Source organism: Ctenopharyngodon idella, chromosome 7, assembly GCF_019924925.1.
Source record: "Ctenopharyngodon idella isolate HZGC_01 chromosome 7, HZGC01, whole genome shotgun sequence".
NCBI lineage: Eukaryota > Metazoa > Chordata > Actinopteri > Cypriniformes > Xenocyprididae > Ctenopharyngodon > Ctenopharyngodon idella.
Window position 1 is genome coordinate 17,723,233 of NC_067226.1, and position 26,191 is coordinate 17,749,423.

Here is a 26,191-nt window from a genome sequence, read left to right on the forward strand (position 1 = left end):
GTAGTCATACACTGTATTTATGAATAATGCCAGTTGTCTAGTAATTCTATAACTGACCACTTGAAACCACGTTTCCTCCATAGATGTGCTCAGTTCTGTCTCTCTAATAAAAGTAAGCTAAAGCTAAAATAATTGCACCTCAAATCAATATTTTCATGTATTCAATTATTTGGTAAGTAGTCGTGCAATAAGTGGGACAATGTACAGCCAGCCGTTCATTATCATAAAATAAACAACTTTAAGACCACTCTGCTTAGATATTTCTTCATTAGCAGCAATAATGAGATAATTACTGGCTGACTATACATTTCCCTTGTAGTCCTGGTGAATTTGTGTTTGCTTCATACTTTATCTTATGTTATTATTTGTGAGGTCGTGTTTTAATCTTGCACAGAGTAATGAATGTTGTGTTGTCTGCCTGAAACCATCTCCTGTACACTGCTGGTATCTTCTGTGACTCCTTATTAATTCAGTTCAAGAATGACTCATTACATTCTCCCAAGGTGAAAATCCTTCAGTGGACAAGTATTTCACCCGACCATAACACTACTGGACATCTGTGGCAGAGTCCTGCACATGGGCGGGTACTCACAGATACCCAACGGGTAACCCCCCAAATGTTATGTAATGGGTGGAATAAAATTTACGTGTCGGGTGCAGTGCGGGTGTGGGTCGGACGCACGGTAGGCATGGGTGGACTGCAGATCCAATAGCCAAGACTATTCCAACTCAATTCATTTGACAGCTCCTTTCAAATGGTCCAGTGCTTATTTGTGTTCACGCTCTGTCTGAAGACCGTTACAGGCTTACAGCACGATTTGCAGCGCCGAGCATTTTAGCCAATCACGCTGCATCTGATTGAAAACTAGAGATTATATTAAAGGGAGCACGCTTTGCTCGCTTTATGTAGTTAATATAGGCAATTCACAATTTGAATAGAAGTTTTTGAATATTTTTCACGCTGCTACATAGAGGACCAGCGGCCTGGTAAACACTGCTGAGTTTCAGAAGAGACAACCGCGTTTAAATGCCGAGTGAATCTGATAAAATATTTACTTTAAGCTTACAGTTAAATAGGCCAACTAAAACATTCTTTGTTCTTTTATTTTACTTGTGTTGTTTAATGCAATGTTTAATCAAATGCAGCGACATAGAATGCCTAATGTTGGTTTTATTGCTTGTGTTAGGCTACATGAGAAAATTGTCTACCTAATGTTGGAGATTTAATGCAGGTGCAGGTCGGGTCGCGGTTTTTATGTCAAACGGGTCGGGTCGGGCATGGGCTAAAACTAGTGTTTCTGTCGGATATCGGGTCGGGTGTGGGGCGGGTCCTGTTATCAAACAGGACCTGTGCAGGACTCTGATCTGTGGGGAATTTTGTAGAGACAAGTTGAGCAACACTCCTCATCGAAAATTTCTCATTAACTTGTACAGTTAATGCCAAGAATTGTCAGAACAGTGGTTATGGAGAACATACATACTAGAATATTATGTTTTTATTATTATTATTATTATTTAAATCAAGGGTGTATTAATTTTTGCAACCCTTATTTAAGCTAAATTGGCTAATTAACTTTATATAAAGATATTTATATAAAGTTTGGGGTCGGATGATTTCAAATTTTTTTTTGAAAGAAGTCTCTTATGCTTACCAAATTCACATTAAAAATACAGTAAAACAATAATTTTGCAAAATATTACACTTTAACACTTTAAAATAACTGTTTTCTATTTTAATTGATTTAAAATTGTAATTAATCCTGTGATGGAAAAGCTGAAATTTGTACAATGTAAATGTCTTTACTGTAACTTTTAAACAATTTAATGCATCTTTGCTGAATAAAAGTATTATTAAAAAAAAAAAAAAAAAACTTTTGAAAGGTAGTGTAATGCAACATTGCTTTGTTGTGTCAATATTGTTACTGCCCTACATTGTTTCATTTCAGTTAAAGGGGACCTATTATGCCTCTTTTTAAAAGATGTAAGATAAGTCTCTGGTGTCCTCAAAATGTGTCTGTGAAGTTTTAGCTCAAAATACCCCGTACCATGTTGTAAATGCCCAATTTTTTAGCGAAAGGAAAAACGTGCTGTTTTCGTGCATGTATCTTTAAATGCAAAAGAGATGCTGCTCCCCACCCTGCTTTCCAGAAGAGGGCGGAGCCTGTAAAGCCTGTGCCTCGGATATTCTGCCAAAAACAAAACATCTGTTTGGTTTTAATTATCATCTCAATCGCACCCACGCTCTCGTGATATTGCAGTTCTTCGTCATCATGAAATTTAATAATTTTTTTTTATTTTTATTTTTTTTATAGCCACAACAGTTCTAATATATGTTTCCTAAACTTCTAATATATGGTTTTCTGAGCGCACACATCCGAAGCACGCACACAGATAGCTGGCTGGCAGATGGCGTGTCTTGTGAGTATTAAACTGATTTCTCTTATACGTTTTATTGCACTTAAACAATCAAATACACACAAGATTATGTCAAAAACACACAAAGTTCATAAACACAGTTGGTTATGTCTGTGAACGTAAACAGCAGGGAAAGAAATCGCATGCGTATATTAGATCTGTGTATTAAAGTGACAGCAGGGTAATATACAGTACCTACTGCTGTATACAGTATGCTGTTAATATGAATCAAACAACAAAAGAAAAGCAGAAAATCACTCGCTGCTCTTGATTAAATAACTTTAGTAGCTTTAACTCAGAATACATTTCTTACTTGAATGCTGCTGTTAAATGCTCTGGCGATACGATAAACATGGTAGACTGTGTACAGCTCACTCAGGGGAGAGGCTAAGCTAATAGGGTAGATTCTGTCACCAGTCATGGGTGGGGCTGGAACCACTCATTTGGAGGAACTGTTGATTTAAGGGGATTATAAAAAAAGGAGTGGGTGGATTTTTACCATCATAGGCTGGTTGCTTACACACACTGTGGATACACATCTGTGTTCAAACCTTATAATAGTGAATTTTGCATAATAGGTCCCCTTTAAAGTCTCTCTTGGAGTAGCAGCTGCTCATTAATGTGTTTATTTCCTTTTGTAAAACTTTCATTGTGACTGTTACTACAGTATGTGACTTTTGTGACTTTTTCGTAGTTGGAACCGAACGACCCATTAGAAAGGCTAGTCAACTGGTGGTAGTCTGAAGTTTTATTTCGATCTGCTGTGGTTGCATATGTGGCTGCTTGTTTTTGGTGTGCACCTCTGCAAGGTCAATCTTTTCACCATAAGGTTTAGGGTTGTTTGGTTTATTCTTTTCCTTAAGTTTGGTTTTAGTGAAGTACTTTCTCTTTTATGGGATTCATGGCTCAAGCAAACCTGTGTGACCTTTTAAGTAATGTACTGCAGTTCCCTGCATGTACCTCCCAAGGTGGAGCAGTAAATGGCATAATATCCTTAAATCTTAAAACCACTTTGCCATGCACCCCATCACACTGTTTATTTGCCACCAAAAAGCCTACTCAGAATTCTCACAGGTCAACAACAGGGAAAGAGCAAAAGAAAAGTAAACCATCTGAGAAAACTAAGTGGGCAAAAGAGAGTTTAAAATAGCAATTCTACCTTTGTACTTCCTCTTTCCACAGTCTACGACCTGCTCTCTTGCAAGCCCCAGTAGCCTAAGTGAACACTTCTATGCTGTTCCTTTGTGTCTGGTGACCACTGGTCAAGTGTTTTAGACTCAAGAACTTTCACCTGAGTCATGGTGTTACAATAAGAAACAAACAGCCACCCACCATATCAAACCTTTGACATGATACACATCGGTTTAAAAGACAAGTGGCCTGGTCAATTATAGCTCAGTTCAAATAAGACCTCTTAGAAAACTCAAAACTGACAGTGTATGCAAGCCCAAGGACGTACATCTTTGCTCATCCATATAGGGACAGTATAAAAATACTGTTCTTTTGATTTTTTCCTCATCTTTTATGTCAAATACTTAAAGTTTGTTGCACACATTCCCAATTCACAAAAAAGATTTAGTGGATAATGAAGCGATACTGAGCTTGTCCAATTTCATTTTGTAATGCAAGATTGTATTGGTCTAGGAAGGACACAGTCTCACTAGGATGCAGCCTTCTAATTGAAAAGCACCCACTGTCTTTATGAATGGGTCATTGAATCATTGACTCCCTGTTTGTTCAAAAATGCTGAATCATTCAGTAATGAAACACAGCTGTATGTCGCTGAGAGACAGCAACTTTTCTGCTGTGGCTTTGTTTTGAACTATTTTTCATTTGCGAAATAGAGCAAAAACAGTCAATATTGTGTCTAAAATGTAAGTCACTTAAAATTACTTAATACTCCTTGCTTATTGAAGTGATTAAGAGCGTCAAAGTATTCATAGCCATAAAAATGACAAAAATAAATAAAGTGTGTTTAATGTTTATTGCTGTAAATGATAGATTATACTGAGGGGTTTGGGATACAGTACTCAAATTTTAATTTATAACATGATAAATACAGAAGATAATGATTTTTACACGACAAAGTTGGCATGCTAAACATTGATTTCAATCCTCTCTGGGTTTAATTTCGGCACAGAAACACCTGCTGATGCTTGTGTCATTCGATTCAGAAACTTATTTTCTACCATTAGAGTGCAAACAGACCTTAATATCAATCTGCATGAGCGACTATCAGGTCAGTGCCGGGAAAGGCAAGAAAATTGCCTGGATTTTTTTTTCGTGTAATCACTGAAATAACAGCTTATTTGTTTTGGAACTTAACATTCTGCCAAGATAATATCTTATTTTATAGACATTTTTATGGCTGCTATGTGTTGAAATAATTCAGTCTTTGGATGCTGATGCTTGGGTTGATGAATTCCCTATCTGATATGGCGGCACCTATGAAGCGCGAGAAACAGAAGATAGCTGATTGTTTAAACAGCATGTATGCTATCAACCTCGGTGAAATTGCCCCAAAGTTATGAAATAACAGGTATTGTAGAGGATTACTTTCTAGAGGATGATGGTGATAACTAGAGCTGTGAATATAATCGTTTTTTTATGATGCATCGTGATGCTGATGTGAACGATTCTGCATCGATGCATAAAACAAAAGAATCGATTTGAAAAAATAAATAAATAGACCTATCATAGCTATGGAGTATTGTGCAGTATTACACAAAGAATTACAGTATTTCAAAATATCTGTCTTGGTGTGTATTCACGCAAACATAGTCGGTTATGTCTTAAGTGAACGTTTGGGGAAAAACATCTGATGTGTAACATGATATTAGATCCGTGCATTAGGTCTTAATATAGGCTAATACACCTGCTGCAGTCTGTATCATTCTGTATTTCATATACTCCTCTGGTCAAAATCTTGTAGCCAGATATTGAATTTGTTTTCCTGAAGTTTTACCACAAACTTCTCAGAAAGGTTCTAACGTTATTTCTGTTTGGGTTCAATTTGACCCTGCAAAAACACAGTTGAAAAATAAAATACAAATCAATTGGTAAAAGAGATACAGTGTGTACAGTAGTCAGACAAATGTAAAATGTTTATCATTAAAGGGTTAGTTCACCCAAAAATTGAGTGGTTTAGTCCAAATTTTCTAAAGAATTTTGAATTTAGGCTTATATTCACATATAAACATTCATCAACTCACATATCATAGCTCAAGCAAGTCTGCTTGATGCGTGGGAGAACCAATCAGGTTCTTGTGTGTTACGTAGCACGTTTGAGCTTCCAATAGAGGTTTGTGCTCACGCAAGTTTCGGTTGAGCTTCTGTTTATGTTCACTGATCAATGTTTATATCTGAATAAAAGCCTAAATTAAATCTGTTCATCATATAAAGCGATCGAGTGGATCAACTGGCGTGAACTTGTTACCGTCAATACATTATCCATTATCTAACGCTGTTTACAATGAATGTATTAAAATCAGAATCATTCTTGCCCAAACATTTTTGGTGGCCGAAGTTGTGGTGCTTTCCTAGTTATTTTTTGTTATTGAAATTTTAATCAGGCTACTTTCCCGGTTGGGCAAGTAAAATTCTCGTTCATTTGCCAATTCAAAAAAATCAAGAGAACCTCACCTTGCTGTCCATGATGAGGTTTCGGATACAGCCAGTGAAGTGCTTGTGTTGGAGTTGTGGGTAGATATAGGGCAGGTTCTCATTCACTCCTCCTAGCTGAAGCACTTGTGTCACATTCAGATACCTGAAAACACATCAGAAAGGAGAATGACCCTTGCCGCTAATGTGCTGTATGTTATGAAGAGGTCATTTTCCTCTAGATATTAACTCTGATAATCCATTTGACCTTTTAAATTGAGACCTTTGTGTGATAATAAATATTTAAAGACATTTTCAAGCATGTAAAGTGAGAAAAAGGAAAATAATGATTGTTTCATTGACTGGTGCTCTGTGTCATGCTATCATGGTGGAGGAATGGTTTCTTTGGCAATCTAACTTTAATGATTCATCAGGGTGATATTTTTAACACTTTAAACAAACATAAATTGATGTGAAAAGAGAAATATAAAGGAAAAGAAGTGCTTTACTTGTCCATATTCGGTGTGATGCCAGTAACTTCACAGGAAGTGTGGTCTTCTGTAGTTAGCCAGCTGCCCACTCCCTCCATCTCCATTATAGTGGCTCCTGCACAGCGGTCAAGTGTAAAACGCACCTCCTGAGAACAAATGTGTGGGAGAAAATAACCTTTATTAAGACACAAATGTGCGAATTTGACTTCCATAAAGTGCCACAATTGAATGGTGGAATGTTAAACATTACATTCTGAGATTGACTTTTTATGTAGCACCAATGATGTCCATGTAAATATTAATAATAATTTTGAAATAAACCACTTATTTTCCATTTGAATGTATTTCATATACTCCTCTGGTCAAAATCTTGTAGCCAGATATTGAATCTGTATTCCTGAAGTTTTACCACAAACTTCTTGGAAGGTGCTAATGTTATTTCTGTTTGGGTTCAATTTGACCCACAAAAACACAGTTGAAAAATACAATACAAATCAACTGGAAAAAGAGATACAGTGTGTACAGTAGTCAGACAAATTCAAAATGTAAAAATGCATTCTAATGTTTTATAGTTGGGGTCTCTAAGACCCCAAACAGAACTAATGTAAATTTTTTTAAGGATGATGTTGAGTCATGTCATCAAGTTTAAATTTTGTTTATAAAAAGCCTTCTTAAAAAAAATTGAAAAAGTCATGAAGTATCAACCGGAAACATCAATGTTAGGTACATATTTCTAGCTATCAAAATGTAACATTTTATTTCGATAGTCCACTTTAGACATTTTACTATAGTAACTTTGCTCCTACATGTCAACTAGCAGTCATCAGAGTATTAGTAAACTGTCTGCTTAATATCTCCAAACACTTTATTCTGATGGTTCCCCAACAGACATTCTACTGACTATAAGTAACTTTGCAAGTACACGTCAACTTAATAAAGTGTAACCAAACGTCCTTTTGTTCTCTGAGACCCCATATGGAAGATAAGGGTTGTTTTACACATACACAAACAGACATGCAGACATACCACCAGTTAAAGAACAACAGAAAAAGAAAGAATTTAAAGGGATAGTTCACTCAAAAATGAAAATTGTCATTTTGTCACTACAAACTTCTAATCCAAGTCTTCTGAAGCTCAAATGTGCTTGCTTGATGAATGAGGACCTATAAGGTTTGTTCTCGTACATATGGTTGAGTTGCCGTTCACCATAATTTGATGTGTGAGTGTTGATCAATGTTTATATGTGAATAAAAGCCTTAATTAAAACTGTTAATCAAATAAAGCAATCATAAAGACTTGGATTTAACTGCTCAATTCACATGGACTATTTTTTTTTTTTAACAATACCTTAATAAATAGTAACAATAGCAGTAGTAGTAGCAGTAGTAATTTTAATGCCATATCAGCAGCTGAGGCTATTTTCATGGTAAGAGCTGAGTTATAAGTTATACAAGAGTTGCATAAATACAATAAAACAAAAGAATCGAATAATGAACTTTTTAAACTGTCAAAATTTTGGTGAAATGCACTTTAAAGTTGTTCCAAACTCAACAAACTCACACAGTTGCTAGGAGATGCATGACAAATGAAAACAATGTCTTCTAAAATCTCCTAAAATAATCAAAAATGTTTAATTTCATCTGACTAGGAGGAATCATAATCTGAAGTACACTACACAATTTTCTGTGAAATATGTCAACTCAAAACATGGAGACTGGCTCTGACTTTCTGCAACTAGCATTAACTCATCCAAAATGTAAATAAGGGCAAAAATCTGGGCAAAAGTTGTCCAGCCTTTAGATGTCTTCTAGAGATTATCACATTTCCTTTGCTTGTAGAGTCACTTAAATCACCATGTTGTGTCAAGAGCTCCTTCTCACCAACATTTTTAACACTGGAAGAAGCTACACTTCAAACTCTTTCTCCACTCTCTATGGAGGCTAAAGCCTCAGGCATGGTTTTATTAAACATATAGCATGTCAAGATGCTAAAAAGCTCCAACCTGCAATGCTCCCTTCACACCCAGCAGGATGCTCGTATCCTTTTTGTACTGAACAATAAGCATTATAATTTCAAACAATTTCAGACTGACCCTAAGGCAGATTCCACCACAGCAAGACTACAACCTTGCACTACTACAGAGACTAGCAACTAACAGCAACGAAGAGGCCTTGGGATCTGAAACAGTTCTGGCTACAACTGAATACAATACAAATTAGCACACTAAAGAATGTCTCGGATCAAGTAAACCCAGCTAACAGCTGCGACCACAGTTCCTCTGTCCCTCTTGGACTGTGAAGATGGTTTTAGAGCAGATAGTAAGATTTGTACAGTGGTGTACCGAGGTGTATTATTGGAAGAAGCTGACGAGGAGAGACGGGCCTCTGCTCGATTAAACTCGGCAGTCAGTCGCTTGCATGCTTACTTTGCTGTTGCTCCTCACGTCCAGTCTGTGCCACCGTCTGTCCGCTACATTCACGTTGCCCGGCAACTGCAGGACCAATGTACCCGAGCCGTGGTTAATTTTCAGGGTGGGGGTGCCGTCGATCAGTTCTGAGAGAGAAGAACAGACACAGACAGAGAGAAAGAGAAAGAAGAACATAGGTGGACAGTTAAAACATGGATACAGAACTACAAAGGAGTGGAGGATGGTTATAAAGACTCAAACTTGAACACACACACTGCCTAAAAACTACCAGGTAAAAGTGTTTTATAAGCTCAACTAGCAGCAGGCTTTTGACTAACAAATGTCTGACATAAACTGGCGCTTTGTTTCACATTACAGGGTCAAGTAAGCGCTGCAGAGCCTGCCGCAATTACGATTACATTATCCTCTGGCATAATAGGAAAAACATATTACGGAAAGTTCTTCTTTTTGTCTGAGTTAGTCGATTGGCAAATTAAAAATTAATGAAGCCAGGAAGACTCCCTTAAGCTTCATATATTCTGACAGAGTCTGAACATACAGGCAGAAATGCCTTCAACTAATTTCACATTTATCAGCAGGATCTTTGCTGTTAAATAAGCCCATTTTGGCCGGTATGTCTGTCTGTCATGTGTCTCACCAACCCGCTTTCCCAGTATCTTCTAATTCTGCCTCTCTTTTCTTATTTGTCATCCTCTCCAGTTCTCCTTTTGATGCACTCTTTTCATTCCTGTAAATAACACCCGCTTCCTCTCAGCGCGGCTATGTCTGGCGCTCACTGTCTGCTGGCCGTGAAGCTGAACTTTTGTTGGTCACAGTGTTTTCTTCATACTGTATAAGATGAACTGCTTTTAAGCAACAATAGGCGCTTCTCAAAACACATGTACCCACTTCATTAGCTCAAATCAAATGACTGACTCTCCAGACAGATTGTCCTGGCTAATTCCCTCACACCGTCATTAAAATTGGCTGATTTATGTCGCCCATCTGTGCTTATTCTCGCTGTCACTCTATTTCTCCTATTATTTCTTGCACAGAGTGTTTCAGCTAGTGAATGTCTTCCATCATCCTCCCCTGGTTTAACCCGTTCAAGCGGCTCATGAGTGCTGAGGGACTTTGTTTCACTCTCACGGTTGAGGGGGAGTTTGGTTAGCACATGCTGAGAGACAAATAGAGCACTGATGGAAATAGTGGCTCAGAAGTATCGTTTAATAAATTTGCTCTGTATTTTGCAGGTGTTAGTTAACTAAGTATTACTCTGGTCAGTCACTGTTTTATATGGTGAAAAGGACTTTTGGTGAGTCTCTCAAACTTTGTTATAATATTCCCACATTTAATTCTTCAATTCTTCAAATTAATTTTAAAATTTACTACTTTAAATGGTGTAAAGTAATGCTTTTTGAACGGAATAAATTTATTGTGTTAATCAAATTTACATGTTCACAATATTTAAATTTGAATATTTCATATAAATTTTATTTTGTCACCATTTCATTTTAAGCATTTGAATTAAAAAAATGTACACATACAAGAATTTACAAATGAACAATGAACAAATGAACTGTCATTTTGTGCACTTTGTGTGTACAATAAAAGTACATGGAAAGTGTTACAACCCTCCCGTGTCTGCTCGCCATAATATTTAACATTTTCCAAATTGAAATTATAAACCCAAACAATTGTACTGTATTAACTCATGACTCACACAGCTGAAATAAATAACTATATAAACTCCTCAGAGTTTTCCTAAACTGTTCCTATCTTGGTGGTTTCCAATGGTCTCATTGAATTCTTTCTCAAGCTGTTTCGATGTCTCCAGGCTAACTCCCGATGGTATCAGAGTGTTGAGCTAGAGATAACAGTGAACATGCTGGGTGCAGAGCTGTGCTGCTGTAATCTGGGCCGAGAAGCCCTCTTTAGAGGAAAGCCCCTGAGAACGGAGAACTGCTCCCCTACACTGATGCTGTCACCAATCCTGTCCCAGACATGAAGTGCTGCCGACTGAGAGCAAGACCATGTTTTCTCAAGCTGACATGACATTTTAGGTGGAGTGCAGATGAAGCAGGATTGAGAAAGGAGGGGCAACAGAAGTGAAAATGAGAGATGGAAAAGGTGCAAGTCTAGGGTTGGTATTGATTTGAAAGGACTCAAATGAGGGGAAGTAATGAAGGTGTCTCTGTAAGACAGACAGAAAGAGGATGTGACTATTGGAAGTTTCAAAAGGCCGTGACACCAAACCATCATCAAAGAACTAGCTGCAATGAAAGCTGACTATGTTGTTGGCTTGTGTCAGTTGCACTCAAACACAACGTAAAGAGTACAGCCAGTGGCCAACTAGCAGTGCGTGAAAGGCAATAACAATCATATGAGCAGGTGGCATCTTCGGAACACAAATTAAGATATTTTTGATAAAATCCGATGGCTCAGTGAGGCCTGCATTGAAAGCAAGTTAATTTACATTTTCAAACGCCCAGAAAGGTACTAAAGTTATATTTAGAACAGTTCATGTGACTACAGTGGTTCAACCTTAATGTTATGAACCGATGATAATACTTTTTGTGTGCCAAAAAAAAAACAAAATAACGATTTTAGTAAACAATATCTAGTGATGGGCGATTTCAAAACACTGCTTCATGAAACTTCGAAGCTTTACGAATCTTTTGTTTCGAATCAGTGGTTCGAAGCATGTATCAAACTGTCAAAGTCACGTGAACCACTGAAATTTCGAAACACTTATGAGGTAATGAAGCCTCGTTTACTGAAAGCACGTGATTTTGGTGCTCCGAACCACTGATTTGAAACAAAAGATTCATAAAGCTTCGAAGCTTCATTAAGCAGCGTTTTGAAATCAGCCATCACTAGATATTGTTGAATAAAATCGTAATTTGGTTTTTTTGGTGCACAAAAAGTTTTCTCGTCGCTTAATAACATTAAGGTTGAACCACTGTAGTCACATGAACTGTTTTAAATATAACTTTAGTACCTTTCTGGTGTTTGAAAGTGTGTAAATTAACTTGCTTTCAATGCAGGCCTCACTGAGCCATCAGTTTTTATCAAAAATATCTTAATTTGTGTTCTGAAGTTGAACGAAGGTCTTACGGGTGTGGAACGACATGAGGGTGAGTAATTAATGACAGAATTTTCATTTTTGGGTGAACTAACCCTTTAACCATTTTGAACATGAATCATGTTGATCACTTTGTTCATTCCAGACAGCCATGTCATTATGAAAATGTTTACATATTGGAATACTCAGGTAAGATGATGTAAAATTAGAACCACATTCTCTGTCCTCTTGACTTCTCTCTTTGCTTGCTTTCATCACTTTCACTATTCTTTTCGTGCACTGGTTTGCTATAAAGCTAAACAGCCAATCAGAGTTCTCTCTTTCACCAACAGGGTCCGACTTGTGCAGAACACACCGCAAAAACTGAACTAACAGACACTCAACAATGGCCCGAGATTTGCTGATGACCGACCTCCGGCTTGGTGTGTCATGGCCTTAATACACACATGAAAACCAGAATGAGAGAGAGAGAGGTAGAGAGAATGCAGGGTGAGGGGGCACATGGTTTGATCTGGAACACTGGCCAGCACTTTCTGTTACATATGTAAACATCATATACAGGGAACGCAATCTGTATATGTAATTAGGCTGCAACATGTTTTTGCTCTCAGAAACGATCCCTCTGCAGTCACAGGAGGTCGTCTGTGCTCTCTGCTCCTCATCCCTAATTCATACTGGTCTCCCTGCAACATCACTGCACATTAATCCCTCTGTCAGTGGGAGGGGAGATGAAGGGAGGCTGACCTCCTCCCTTCAGATCCCCCCAAATGCATTTCCACTTTAAGCATAAGAAATGGCTTCTCTTTGCGAGTCCTGAGGGATGAGCATTAGGGCAGATGGCATATGGACCCTGAAAACCCCACCCAGTGGCCCTCCCATCAGCGGCTCAGGAAATGAGCTGAAATACTGTAAGTTGAAAGGGATATTTGAGAGCTGCTGTGGCATGATGAGTCTGAGAGGGTTCACTGTGAAGCAGGTTTGTGCAAATTGACCATAATGCACGCATCACACTCTGGGTGTAACTGTATCTCTGTGCTCACTTCACTTTCATCTGCCAGACGCTCCTCTTGTGTGTGTGTGTGTGGGTGCATGTTTTTGTGACATATCAGGACACAGATTTGTGTAATGACATGGGTATGACATAGGTATTACAAGGAGAGGGTGACTTATGAGGACATTACCCCATGTCCCCATTTTTCAAAAGGCTTATAAATAATACAGAATGAGTTTTTTGAGAAAGTAAAAATGTGCACAGTTTCCTGTGATGGGTAGGTTTAAGGGTAGGGGTAGTGTAGGGTGATAGAAAATACAGTCTGTACAGTATAAAAACTATTACGCCTATGGAATGTCCTCACAATTCACAAAAACAAACCTGTGTGTGTGTGTGTATAAAAGCTCACAAACTATCTATCTATCTGCCAAAGTGAAAGTATATATTTCAATCAAAAGGGTCATATTAGCCGTAATTAATATTATTATAGGTATTTTTAATGATTAAATAATAATAATAATAATATAATAGGAAACCAACAAAAGAAACCGCTTTGGATAAAAGTGCATAATAAATGAATAAATTCAACAGGATGTTTTACCTTTACATACTTGACAAGACTACTAGCAAATTAATGAAGTACGCTATCTATTCACAAAAGACATCAGCATTTTTCTCAAAGTCCCTGTACATCATCTACAGCCACAAGTCTTTTCAGTCATGGTTAAATTACCTCTCGAGGCTGCTTATCATTCAATAAGTGTCCTTAATCAAATAAATTAGATTTGTCAGTCTAATTTGTCTATTGATTCGACATGCTCACCCCTCAAATCTTTGTCTAACCTTGAAAAGAGACTGTAACCACCAATGAGACCCATGTGACATGAAGACTTCAAGCACGTATCCGTGCCCATTTCCATCATTGAAAATAAATTGAGGAGGAGGTCAGAGGTCGTCTAAAGAAAATGAATCCAGGCTGTAATGAGAAAAAGTGTGTTTAGGAGAAGTAATTCATGCTAGAGGTGAATAAAGATGGTTGCTCTTTAATACAGAAGCCACGTGTGGATTTCATGCTTAGTGCTTGTTTTATAATGTGCGCAGCTATGCCTCAAGCGCTTCGACTGATGTGTGGATCACCCAAGGCAAAAATATACGTGTGCCTTAATATATATATATGGCTTAAAAGGAAAATACGTGTTTACTCAGAGTTATTCACAAATTTTATTAGAATATCAATATAAAAAGAAAGGAATTTCATGTCAATTTTAATTTGAAGCCAAAATTCTTACAGCTAAACTGTCCACTGGAAATGTTTTCTGACCAGCGGCAATGTTCGGCTTAACTCAGACCAATCAAAGCCAAACAAATACTACTTCTTGACCTTGGACTCGTTGCAAAGGTTGTGAGTTGGTTTCCAGCCCACCAACATATTCATAATCTATTCAGAAACAACTCAGAAGTACTAATACTCACACAGACACAACAGCATGATGTGCTGCACACAGGGATGTGTGTGGGAGGCCCCCGGGTGTGTGTACACTATGAAACTGCATTGTAGTATCAGTGTCATGAGTGTCTTTAATAAGAAGAGCAGAGGCGTAAAACTGGCAGGCACCAGGCCAATGATAAGGTTTAATAGGCCACGGTGAAGAACAGCAGTAAGTAATAAGGTCTGATAGAGTGAAGGCGAGGAGGACTGAAGAGAGCGAGAGAGAGAGAGAGAGAGAGAGAGAGAGAGAGAGAGAGAGAGAGAGTAATGCACGGAGACTCACACTGTGGCTACACTTGTTCCGCTGTCCTCCGCACTGCCATTCATCATTATTCATCGCCCGCTTTCTTTCTTCGTTCCACTTTCCTGTTCACACACCATCTTCGTCTCTCACCCAGACATGAACTTCTTTCTCCGTTTAATTCATGTCTGAGCTGCGGCACTTACTGTTACTCCCCAGCAGTTCCTTCAAATCTGAACCTCTTTTATCTATTTAATCTGACTCTCTCTACTAGACTCTTTCTCTGTTTCCATTTCTCCTCTTTCTGATTCTTTTTCTGTTTGCTGCATTTCCTCACTAGACCTATTCAACCTCTCTCTCACAAACCCCTTTTCTGGTGCTGGTTCTGGAGCCAGTGCCTAGTTTAAATTCAATTCGTACATTTCCACAAGCAGAAGATGTGGGAAAATAGCATCTAAGATACCCCTAAAAACATGCTGACTATAGGAACCAATAATGCCTGCACTGAGCAGAGTCCTCAAACCAAAAACAACTCAATGTGACAAACATTATTTTGTATGCTACAGTGCTTGCAGCTGCTTTATTTTTCCATATATATATATATATATTTATAGCTGAATTTATTAAAATAACCCCATTCAAAGTTTGGGAACCACTGGTTCTTAATACTGTGTGTGGTTACCTGGATGATCTATGACTTTTTTTTTATTTTGTGATGATTGTTCATGAGTCTCTTGTTTGTTCTGAGCAGTTAAACTGAGCTCTGTTCTTCAGAAAAATCCTCCAGGTCCTGCGGATTCTTCAGTTTTCAAGGATTTTTTGCATATTTGAACCCTTTCCAGCAGTGACTGTATGATTTTGAGATCCATCTTTTCACACTGAGGACAACTGAGGGACTCAAACACAACTATTAAAAAAGGTTCAAACATTCACTGATGCTCCAGAAGGAAACACGATGCATTAAGAGCCAGGGGTGAAAACTTTTGAACAGGATGATGTCGTCCAAATTTTTCTTATTTTGTTGAAATATGTTTTTATATATATATATATATATATATATATATATATACACATTGTTTTTTTCATTTAATACTGCCCTTCAGAAGCAACAGAAGATACTTGTTTCCCGGAAGACAAATTACGTACAATTTACCTTGATCTTCAAATTAAAAACGTTTTCACCCCCGGGTGATCTAATATTTAACTAATGTAAATAAAATGAGGCCTATTGTACGCAAATCTTACCCAAAAACATGTTGTGGCATGTTTTTTTTGCGGGCAGATTATGTAGTCACATATGTTATCATTGTTCTTTCTAATCAAAGGGATCAGGGGTCAGTTATGACAGATATTCAAAGATCCCTCACCAAGCAGAAGTTCCAACACAAACACAGCACCGTTTTGATGGAAAAGGTGTATTTAACTATCACTCTCACCCTGATACTGACCTGAAGCTCAGACAGATCTCCACCACTTCACCACTCTTTGTTGCTGGAGCCACTTTGAAACCCTGTCCACAGTTGCTCACTTTACTTAATCTTCATCTTTCACTCCTTGTCACTCTCTCTTTCTCACCTCAGATCCGCTGTCTGCCATCCATCCCTCTCTCGTTCTCTCCATATGTTCAGCATCTCACCCTGCACTGATTACACTCACACACTGCCTTATCTGCTACTTATCCACATTTGCCAACACATCAATGGACTGATCAGGAGCAGAATGCTCTCATATGAACGTATGCTCGGCACGTAGGCAGATCTGTGAGTTCATTAAAGCTCTAAATGTGTATACCCCATTGTAGTCGTTCTCCCAGATGAATGACAAATAAGCCTTTACTGATATAATGAGTGCATTCGTTAACCCCTAATGAGTTAATACAGCCGCACACGGCAATGCTGCGGAATTTATGACACACATATGCAAACAAACAGTAATAATGTGGTATTTTTAAACCTTATTTTTTTTCCTTTTTCTCTGTGTTTAGGTTGTTAGAAGATAGCAGATCTCCCCTGAGTAAGAAAATGTTACAGCAATAAAACTTTTTTTATTAGAAACACTAAATCCTGCTGGAGAGACGCAAAGGAGTCTCTTCATCTCTTTCTGTCTGAAATAAACATATTATCACCCCTTTTTTCATTCTTCTCTCTCTATGTCTAGCCCTACTGGGAGATGAGTGAAGATGTGCCAGAGGTTCAGCTTGTGATATGAAAGAATGATGTAGACACTGTAGCAATGCTCTGCCTTAATGCTGCTGCACATTTGCAATACCCATCCCTCGCCTTTCGACCTGCGGTGAGGCTGCAGTGAGTGTGTCTGTAGGTTACCTATGGCCATGAAGTCCTCCGGCTCCCACGGCTGAAGCTGAGAGAGGGGTCCGCTGTAGAGCAGCAAGCCATCTGCCACCTCTGTGATGAACTCCAGTGAGAGGTGGCTCTCGAAGCATGGTCTTATAGGGGGAAACCAAGCATAGCCGTTTCCATGGAAACTGTGTTTTGTCTGCTGGCACTCGGGTCCCTCAAATTGAGCCGGGCACTGGCATCTATGGTATGCACACAGGAAATCAAAAGCTCACATTAAAACAGTATGAGTTTCGGGTTTTGTACACATGCTACTGGACTGACCTGAACTCGAAAGACATTTTTGGTGTAGACATAGTCATACATTGTGATCTTACAGAGCCCTGAATTTGATGAACTATCCTATTAAGTTGAGAATAAAGACCCATGTAGCCAGTTATCTCCCTAACTTTGGTTTCAGCACTGTAATTGTGCTGCATTCATTCAAAAAGAAGAAGAAGAAAAAAAGATTCTAGCTGTTTGCTCAGTTTATTTAAATAAAACACAAATCTTTAATTTTTTACCTAATTGTCATTTGCACTCAATTTAATTACGTTAAATGAAATTAAATTTGTAAAATGTTAAGTTAAGGACTACATGAATCATTTCTGTTACATTGACTGAAACTGGGAAGTGGATTTCTAGTTCCCAGCATGCTTTGGATAGGGATAGATCAGGAGAGTAAATGTTGAAATTAAGTGCTGTTCAGTGTGTTTTTTAGTAAAGGGAAAGGCTTGTTAGTGTTTAACGTTCAGTTATGCTGGACATTTAAAAGAGTTTCTATGTTGAAATGTCTGTGGTTACCACTGTACTGAAGAGTAGAGCTTGTTGTTACTACTTGTTTATTGAAACTTGAAGTAAGATCAGTTGATTACAGTGCTGCTCTTCTTCATACGCAGATTAAGCCATCTGTGTACGGTCTACGGTCCCGCCCCCCATCAGACAATCATGGAACTCTCATGTGCACAACAGCTACCCACAACCTAAGCACAAGTTTCACTCTTCACCACAATGGTAACCACAACAACTTGCTGAATTTCAGTTCATACAACAAGACTACAATAAATCAGTCCAAACTAATTATGTTTTGTTTGAAAAATATAAATCAATTTCATGGAAACGTTTTCCTTAATTTAATTAAGTTCACTCAACATTTTTATTTTTTTATTTTTTGACACGAACATAAATTGTTCAACAAAGTATTATTTGTTTAAATGGATTTTGGATTTTTGTAGACTTGTTGAACCTAACTTAATTGTATGGAAAAGTCTTCCTTAATTCAACTACATTTATATATATATATATATATATATATATATAATATATATTTGTGTGTGTGTATGTATATGTATATGTATACACACACACACACACACACACACACACCAAACACTACACACATTATAATATTACAAAATAATATTTTGCACGTTTAAATCTATGTTTTGGCATTTTTCAAATCTTAATTTAATTATTTTTAACACAAACGACTGAATATTCATTTGTGTTCCGAAGACAAACGAAAGTCTTACAGGTTTGGAATGACATGAGGGTGAGTAATTAATGACAGAATTTTCATTTTTGGGTGAACTAACCATTTAATGAATCTGAATGAATTATTAAAAAAAAAAAAAAAAAGGTTTGAATGAATGATTCAATGACTCACTTGTTTCATTACAGGATGAATCAGTGTTTTTGAACAAATCTTTTGAATGAATGATTCAATGACAAATGACTTTTTTTTTTTTTAACAGTCACTTGTCCAACCTGGTGGTGTAATGATTTAATCGATACAATCATTATTTTATAATGGATCACCATGTTATTTTCAAAAGGTGATTTACTCTATTTTGATCGCTTCTGTAGACATCAGTGTTAATATCCAAACTATAAACTTTAACCCAGTATTTCTGTGAAAATATGAATATTTGTAAAACAGAAATAATGATACTGTAATGTTGAAAAGACTGTGCAGCTGTTTCATTCCTATACATTACAGCTGCTGTCTCTTGGTCTTTGGCAGCCCCTAAGCAGATTTGAATGTTCCGGTGTGATTTTGTCAAAGGTTTAACAGACACAGGGGACTTTTTGTCATTTAGGAATGAGATTGTGTGGGTGTTTAAATCGAGATCGCAATCTTTTAATGATTAATCGTGCAGCTCTATGGCCTGTCCTCAAAGAACAGATGGGTACGTTCTCGCTATGAGGACATGCTGCTTTTTTTTTTTTTTCATTGTGTGGACTTGCAATACCAACACCATAGTTAACATAGATATAATGCTGTTTACAGCTGATCGTGAAGCCTCGGAGCTGAAACCAGATGCTGGTAAGGAATGTTACATTTCTAACACACGCTCTAAATGGTTGGTCAATCACAACCTGACCAATCAGAGCAGACTGGACGTTTTGGAAGGGGGGCTTTAAAAAGATAGGAACTAAAACAGAGCGTTTCAGGCAGAGTGTGAAAGAGGTGCTGCAGCAATGTATAGTATGAGAAAAAATGATGTTTTTTTTTTTTTTTAAACTTTAAATCATGTAAATGTATTCTGCCAGACCTCCAGCAATAGCTTTCCTCATCATTGGAACTTCCCAAACATCATCCCCCACAAAACCGTAAAACTGGAACCGCACTAGACCATACAATACCAGTCTGATGTTGTGCATCCTTTTGCTATCAAAAATTTCCATATGAAAGATACACTTCATATGCATACGTATTGGCATGACTCAAACAGTAATCAACAGCTCTCTTGTTCTGCTTTCTGACGGATCAACCCCACCTGTTGTGCACACTCTCGATTCAGCCCACAAACAGCATCATCTGCTCAGAAACATCAATGACAAATTGCTTTCTTTTGGTTTGCCACCCAAGCACTGCTGTGCCCTCAGATCCCCTGCCTCAGTGCCTCTTTGGCAATTCTAATCATAGTCTTTGAAAAATGCATGGGTCTATCACTGTCCTTCCTCTGTGCGTCTGACTTCTTTCCATCTCTTTTTGTCTTTGTTTCTTTCTCTCATTGCTGTCTCACTCGTAGCTGCAGTTCTAATTGCCCATTTGAAAGGAAAATGACATGGGATGATGGCCTCTGTGCACTTGTTACAGACAGTCAGGCAGGTCAATGCGCCCAATAAAGCATCACAAGTGCTCTAATTGCATTGAGCCCTAATCAAAACTATTCCCATGTTTACTAAAACAACATGCCATAGCTGAAGGCAGGCAAGGATATGTTTACAGGACTGACTGTCAAACTACATGAAGCCTATCTGACATTTTTGTCAAAGTTATTCACATATTCTTATTCTGTGACAAATTATTTACATTATGTGATGTTTCGGAACATACAATGACGTCACTAAACGGTGATAGCACAGCTAAATAAGAGCATCATTTACAAGTTTCTGTTTGGCCGTAACTACAACCTAGTGTATTATACTATTACTCATATAGCTGTGTTGAGATCAAATATCATTCAGTTGATCAGTCATATTCTCTCTCACGACAACGCTGTTGCCTCTTCATTACATTGGATTTCTGTCTGATCTAATTCACGTTGCTCATGTCTTCCGCTATCCTGATTAGTATTAGAACTGTTCAGGGGTGAATTTTCATCTTCTTGAGATCCCTTTTGATCTGAAACACCACCAGCTTTACTTGTGGATATGAAAAATGAAAATATGCTTGACTGTCTTGACTGCTGGACTGACATTACTTAAGAAGACTGATTGGTCAAAAATATATATGTTGCTTAGGGCTGGGCGATATGTAAAAATATTTTATCGGTAATTGCCTTAAAAAATACCGCGATATCCGATAATATCGTCTACCCGAGCCCCGCCCCCGTCGGAGACAACATAGCCTGACACGCACTGTAAACACACATCAGTTTGGTTGCACTTTATCTGACAATAGCCTGCAAATCAGTAGGCATAAACTTAATTTAATTAAAGGTTTGTTTTTCTTTTCTTAGTTTGTGCTTTAATATAAAACATTAGCTTTGTTGTTATGTTAGTGTTGTTAATCATTTCCACACTGCTCTTATCAAGTGTTTGAAATGAATTTCGTTTCGTGAAGAGAACTGTTGAATTGATCAGAGTTTAACGGTGTTCATTGTGAAGGTGGACATTCCGGTGGTGATTGAAAGAATGATGCATGTTGATGTCAAATGTGTCTTGCCTATTTTTTCTTAAAGTCCAATGTTTCTCTTTCATTTTTGAAAGAGAAACATCGGACACATTTCATGATGATACGTTTAATTTATTTAATTTCAACGCATAGCGCTGTTTTTTAAACTTGTAATTAAGCTATAATGTATTTGTTATTTGTCTAAAAGTGATTAAAAACAATTTGATTCATTCTGCATGACCAAAAACGGAAAGGTTATTTTTTCTCATGTTTTAGAGCTCCGATGTATCCTTACAGGCCTCTTATAACAAAAAACCAAAAACAAAAAGACATTATTTATTTGGAAAAATAAGTAATTACAAATTTTATTTTTCATTTATTTTGATAGTGAACAGGCTGCGATGTCAAGCAGTGCTATTGACGTGTGCGTGCGAGGCGCCGGCGTGATCACTTGAACTACTTCCTTACACCAGTGAAAACAACTTAAAATACTAATTTTTGGTCATACATAAACTGTAAAGAGTTTAATTATATCTGTGTACACTCACAATAAAAACAAAACATTTTGTTTTTGTAAAATAAAGAAAACCGATACCGCTTTCTTCCATCTTAGTTTCGTTTTGAACGTGTTTGTGTGGAGAGCGTCGCAAAAAAATAAATCAATTAAAACAGCATATGGCTTCAGTTTTTTTTCTTTCGTTTTGTTAATCTGTTAATTGTTTAAGTGAATATATTTTGTGTATTTATTCATTTTATTCAGGCTATGAGTTTATTTTGCGCTGCAGGTGATGTGAATTCTCCTTTTCTGTTGTTTGTGCGTGTAAAACAACCACTGGAAAACAAATTTTGTTATTTTTAATGAGTCATAGACATTTAGGCTATCCATTCTAATTTAATTTAGCCTTTTAATTCTAATTTAACAATCTTGTCGGTTTAAACAGTAATTAACATTATTAGCGCCGCGGGTATAGGCCTGGGTTGATGTCAATACACAAATCCAATATAGTCTGTTACACACACACATGCGTGACAAAACTGTGTTTATGGGAATATTTTGACAAATTTCTGTGTATAACTTATGAGGCGGCTCTCTGTGCGCACTCTGGATGTGTGCGGAGCTCAGAAAACAGCGCGTGGGGCCTACAGAAGTGTTGTCTGCTTCATCTCGCGCTTGAATGTTTTAAAAATAAAAATACATTGTTAATAAGCAAAATCAAAATGTTAATTTTATAAAGAGTAGCCTAGGCCTATTTAATTCCTGGCCTTAAGTAAATGTGATTCCAGAATAGATTTTTTATTCCTAACCCTATTAATTAGCTACTATAGGCTACAAAATATTTAATTTATGCTATTGCATGTGAATAAATATGTGAATGGTAACTATGGGACTATGTTAAATAAATTTTTATTTTTCTCTCGATATTGGCGATTATCGTCTGCAACTGACTTTTATTATCGACATTGTGGTACTTGCAAGACATTGTCGATATACGATAATATTGTCATATCGCCCAGCCCTAATGTGGCTCGCTCTTTCTCATACACGAGCACACTGTCACCAATGCCAAATCATTTAAAAACAAATACTCGAACGCAAAAAAAATCCAAAATCTGACATTTTCCAGAACAGGATCCAGCGGGATTCGGTTCAAATTAAGCACTCACTAAAGGTCACATCATTTCAACATGCTTAAAAAAAGTGGAATGACTTGCATCATACATAATTAAAAACAATTATTCTAGAAAACTTTTATGAGTACAGTCTTTATCTGAAGTTAGTGTACACATTTAGATGACTCTTCATAAAACATTTTTTATTTCTTAATATGTAAAACTTTGAATTAACACTAAACTGCTGAAAGAACTGACTGGACATTAGTTATTTTTACTTGCTGAGTTTCTTTCTTGCAAAAGGAAACAAACACCAAAAATATAAAAAAAAATAAAAGATGCTAAAGTTTACAAGAATCTGTCTCAAAGGTTTCAGATGGTGTGTCAGATAGTCATTCACAACTCATCCATCAAGTGTGTTGAGATGGATACACGTGTGGAATGGAAGAGTAATGCACACCACAGAGAAAACTTTCCATGATAATGGCACAGATATTACATTTCTAATGTTGGCCCATTGATTACTGTCAGCCTCACAGCGCACTGGATTTGGACAAATTTCTAGCCTGGTGCGACTAATGCTCTCCCAAGACACAAATCCAGCAAGACAGAGGAGCCAATCTGGTTGCAATAAGACAACAGTCAACCATCCAAATCAATACAATAAAGTAACTCTGTCTAGGGAACGATACCCTTTTAAGCTAAAGTTTCATGAAGACTCACTAGAAACTATTTCAGGTGACTCCCGTTTAGGCTGAGGATTGAGTAATACATAAGCCCTGTGATTTTGTGTTGGTGAGAGTCAGTCGGCAGGGGTTTACGGATGGATAAAGGGGTGCTTTGAGTGGGCAATTCAATGTGGAGATCAAATTATGTGACAGGATCAATGAAAGAGACAGTCCCACTGGAGCAAAAGAGAATATCACAGCTGGTCTGAGAAAAGACTGAGCAAAGGAGCCGAAAGATGAAAAAGCAAAATGTTTGCTGATCATGCATTTTAAGTTTCTTTGGGGCATTTCTTGCAAGTGGTTATTTGTGAACAAAAATGTTAAATAGCACAAAAAACTGCAAGAAAGCAGTTTGACAGCCTTTTCATTCCATAAAAAAACAACAGCCTCTGATAAACATCAGCAGGGTCACAGATCTTTCTAAAGCAAAAAAAATAAAAAAATAAAATTGGCCTCTGTCCCATGAAATCCACTGGGGTCAATGTGAGCAATATCTAAAATATTAAGAGTGTGTGCTTGTCAGCAATAGAGAGAATGCCAGAGAGAGACAGTAAAACGCTTTAAAATAGAAACTTCTTCCTCTACTGTAAAAAAGACTCAGCTCTATTCTGCTTGATGTACTAAATAAGACCAATTTATCTCCTCGACTGAATCCTGGCATTAATATCAGCCATGATGGCTGAACACAATCCTCTTACTTCCTCTGGTCCATTTCACCCCTTCCCTTTTGCTCATTTCCTGCCAGCATAAACAGTATGAGGATTCTATTGGTTAGCTTGTGAAAGACCTACAATAATCTCCCCCACCCTCCATTTACAAATCCACCATTAAGCCTCCTTCCTGACTATTTACATGTTGCTCCTTAAATCTTGAGGTCCAGCCCTCAGTAGAGTGACGTGCACTGGGCTGGAATATACAGCACGCATGTATCTGCATATTAGAAATAGTATTTTAATAAAGCAAATAGCCTATGCTATTGCACTACACTGCAAAATATCATTTTCTCAACCAGTATTTGTCTTACTTACCGGTAAACATATGTAAACAAACAAGATTGAATTAGGTTTCATTTTTACTGCTTACTTTAAAGAAACAAGCATAAAGATATATTGTCTATAACCAAGTCCTACATATCTTAAGCAATTTAGCATTAAATAAAATTATCTTGTTTTAATAATGTTTAGATTTTTATTATTATTATTATTATTATTATTATTGGGGAAAAAAGAAATTATTTTTTGTAGCATGCTACTAAACAATCTTCATTAATTTTTCATTTTTGCTGGATAAATGCACATAATAGTTGGAAATTTAATCAACATTTGGATCCCAAAGTGACAGAATGTACTGTACAGTACAGCTACACAAATCCTTTGAGAAAAAGTTCAGATTTCAAGTACACGAAACCAGTTACTAAACTTATAATTTCATGAACACAGCAAATGACACAAAATTCGGTTCCTCCTCTAACTGAGGAGCTGTCATTATTTATTGAATGGTGACAATCACCTAAAAAGGATGCAGCTTAATTAGACAAAGTATGATTGAGGGTGTTTATGTTTAAATTGACTCTAGTTACACATTTTATCATCTGTACATAATAAAGCTCCACATCTTACTTATGATAAATACAGTATTTTGCAGCCTCTATTTTGTGCCTGCAAATTGATCTATAATTTACGAATGAGACATTTTTGCCTTATGCTAATAGTAGCTGCAGTAATAGGATTTTTTTTTTTTTGCATTATTTTACCAGTGGTTGGGGAAATTAGATTATTTTTTTTGCATGCAGGAATATTCAAACAGGGGTTTACAGTCTATAAGTAAATGTGTTTGACATCGACCCCTTTCTCGCTGATGTACATTCACAAAAGATTTGTAAATCTACTTTATCTATTTAATTCTAATGAAGCACAGACATGATACATTGAAAGTGACTCATGAACTTCAGTTAATAGAAAAAGGACCTTGAGAGCTAAACACTCCAGGATGGCTGGATGTTTGATGCATGTGAATTACAACATTTGTGCAAGAAAACATTGATATTTAAAGCATTCTGCTGCAGGACTGTCTAAGTCTCACTTGACACAGAAATAACCAAACAGTGTGAGTAAGGGACCCAAAAGCAATTTCATTCTGCCAAAGCAAGATAATCGTATAGACCATGTCATATCAATGCATACAAATCCCTATTTTTCATACAGATGTCTATGTTTGATAAACCGTTCTGTCTGAGTGCACACAGAACAAGTCATCATTTTTCATATAAATACTTATATTTTGACATTGAAAAAAAACAAAAGACACACACACAATATATATATATATATATATATATATATATATATATACATACATACACACACACACACACACACATATATATATATATATATATATATACAAACACACACACACATATATAAATACTTGAAGGCTGAGGAAAACAGGAAAGTTGACGTAACACAGAGGCAACACTGAAGTTGTTGCCTGCGGACATTATTAGGATTAGAGGAAGGCTTGAGGCATGAAGCGCTATGGCACACAACGCCAGCTCACCACATTACATGCTCACTAGGTCTGACCGCTCACAAATCCTTAGCTTTACTTTCTTCTTTTAATTAAACCACTGAGAGCTAAATTAATTTCTCCATATTTTTCAAAGTGATAAAAT

At 37.1% G+C, this 26,191-nt stretch overlaps 1 protein-coding gene across 2 annotated transcripts in view; it reads right to left on the reverse strand.

The window, feature by feature from the left end:
* Positions 1-26,191, reverse strand: part of si:ch211-186j3.6 (neural-cadherin) — a 264,672-nt gene that overhangs the window by 23,814 nt on the left and 214,667 nt on the right. For both annotated transcript variants that reach the window (XM_051899157.1, XM_051899156.1), the window contains 4 exons: positions 17,044-17,258; positions 8,932-9,059; positions 6,525-6,652; positions 6,058-6,181 (listed from right to left, as the gene is read on the reverse strand). In XM_051899157.1, the coding sequence (XP_051755117.1) occupies positions 6,058-6,181; positions 6,525-6,652; positions 8,932-9,059; positions 17,044-17,258 (595 nt within the window). The remainder of the gene's footprint in view (positions 1-6,057; positions 6,182-6,524; positions 6,653-8,931; positions 9,060-17,043; positions 17,259-26,191) is intronic.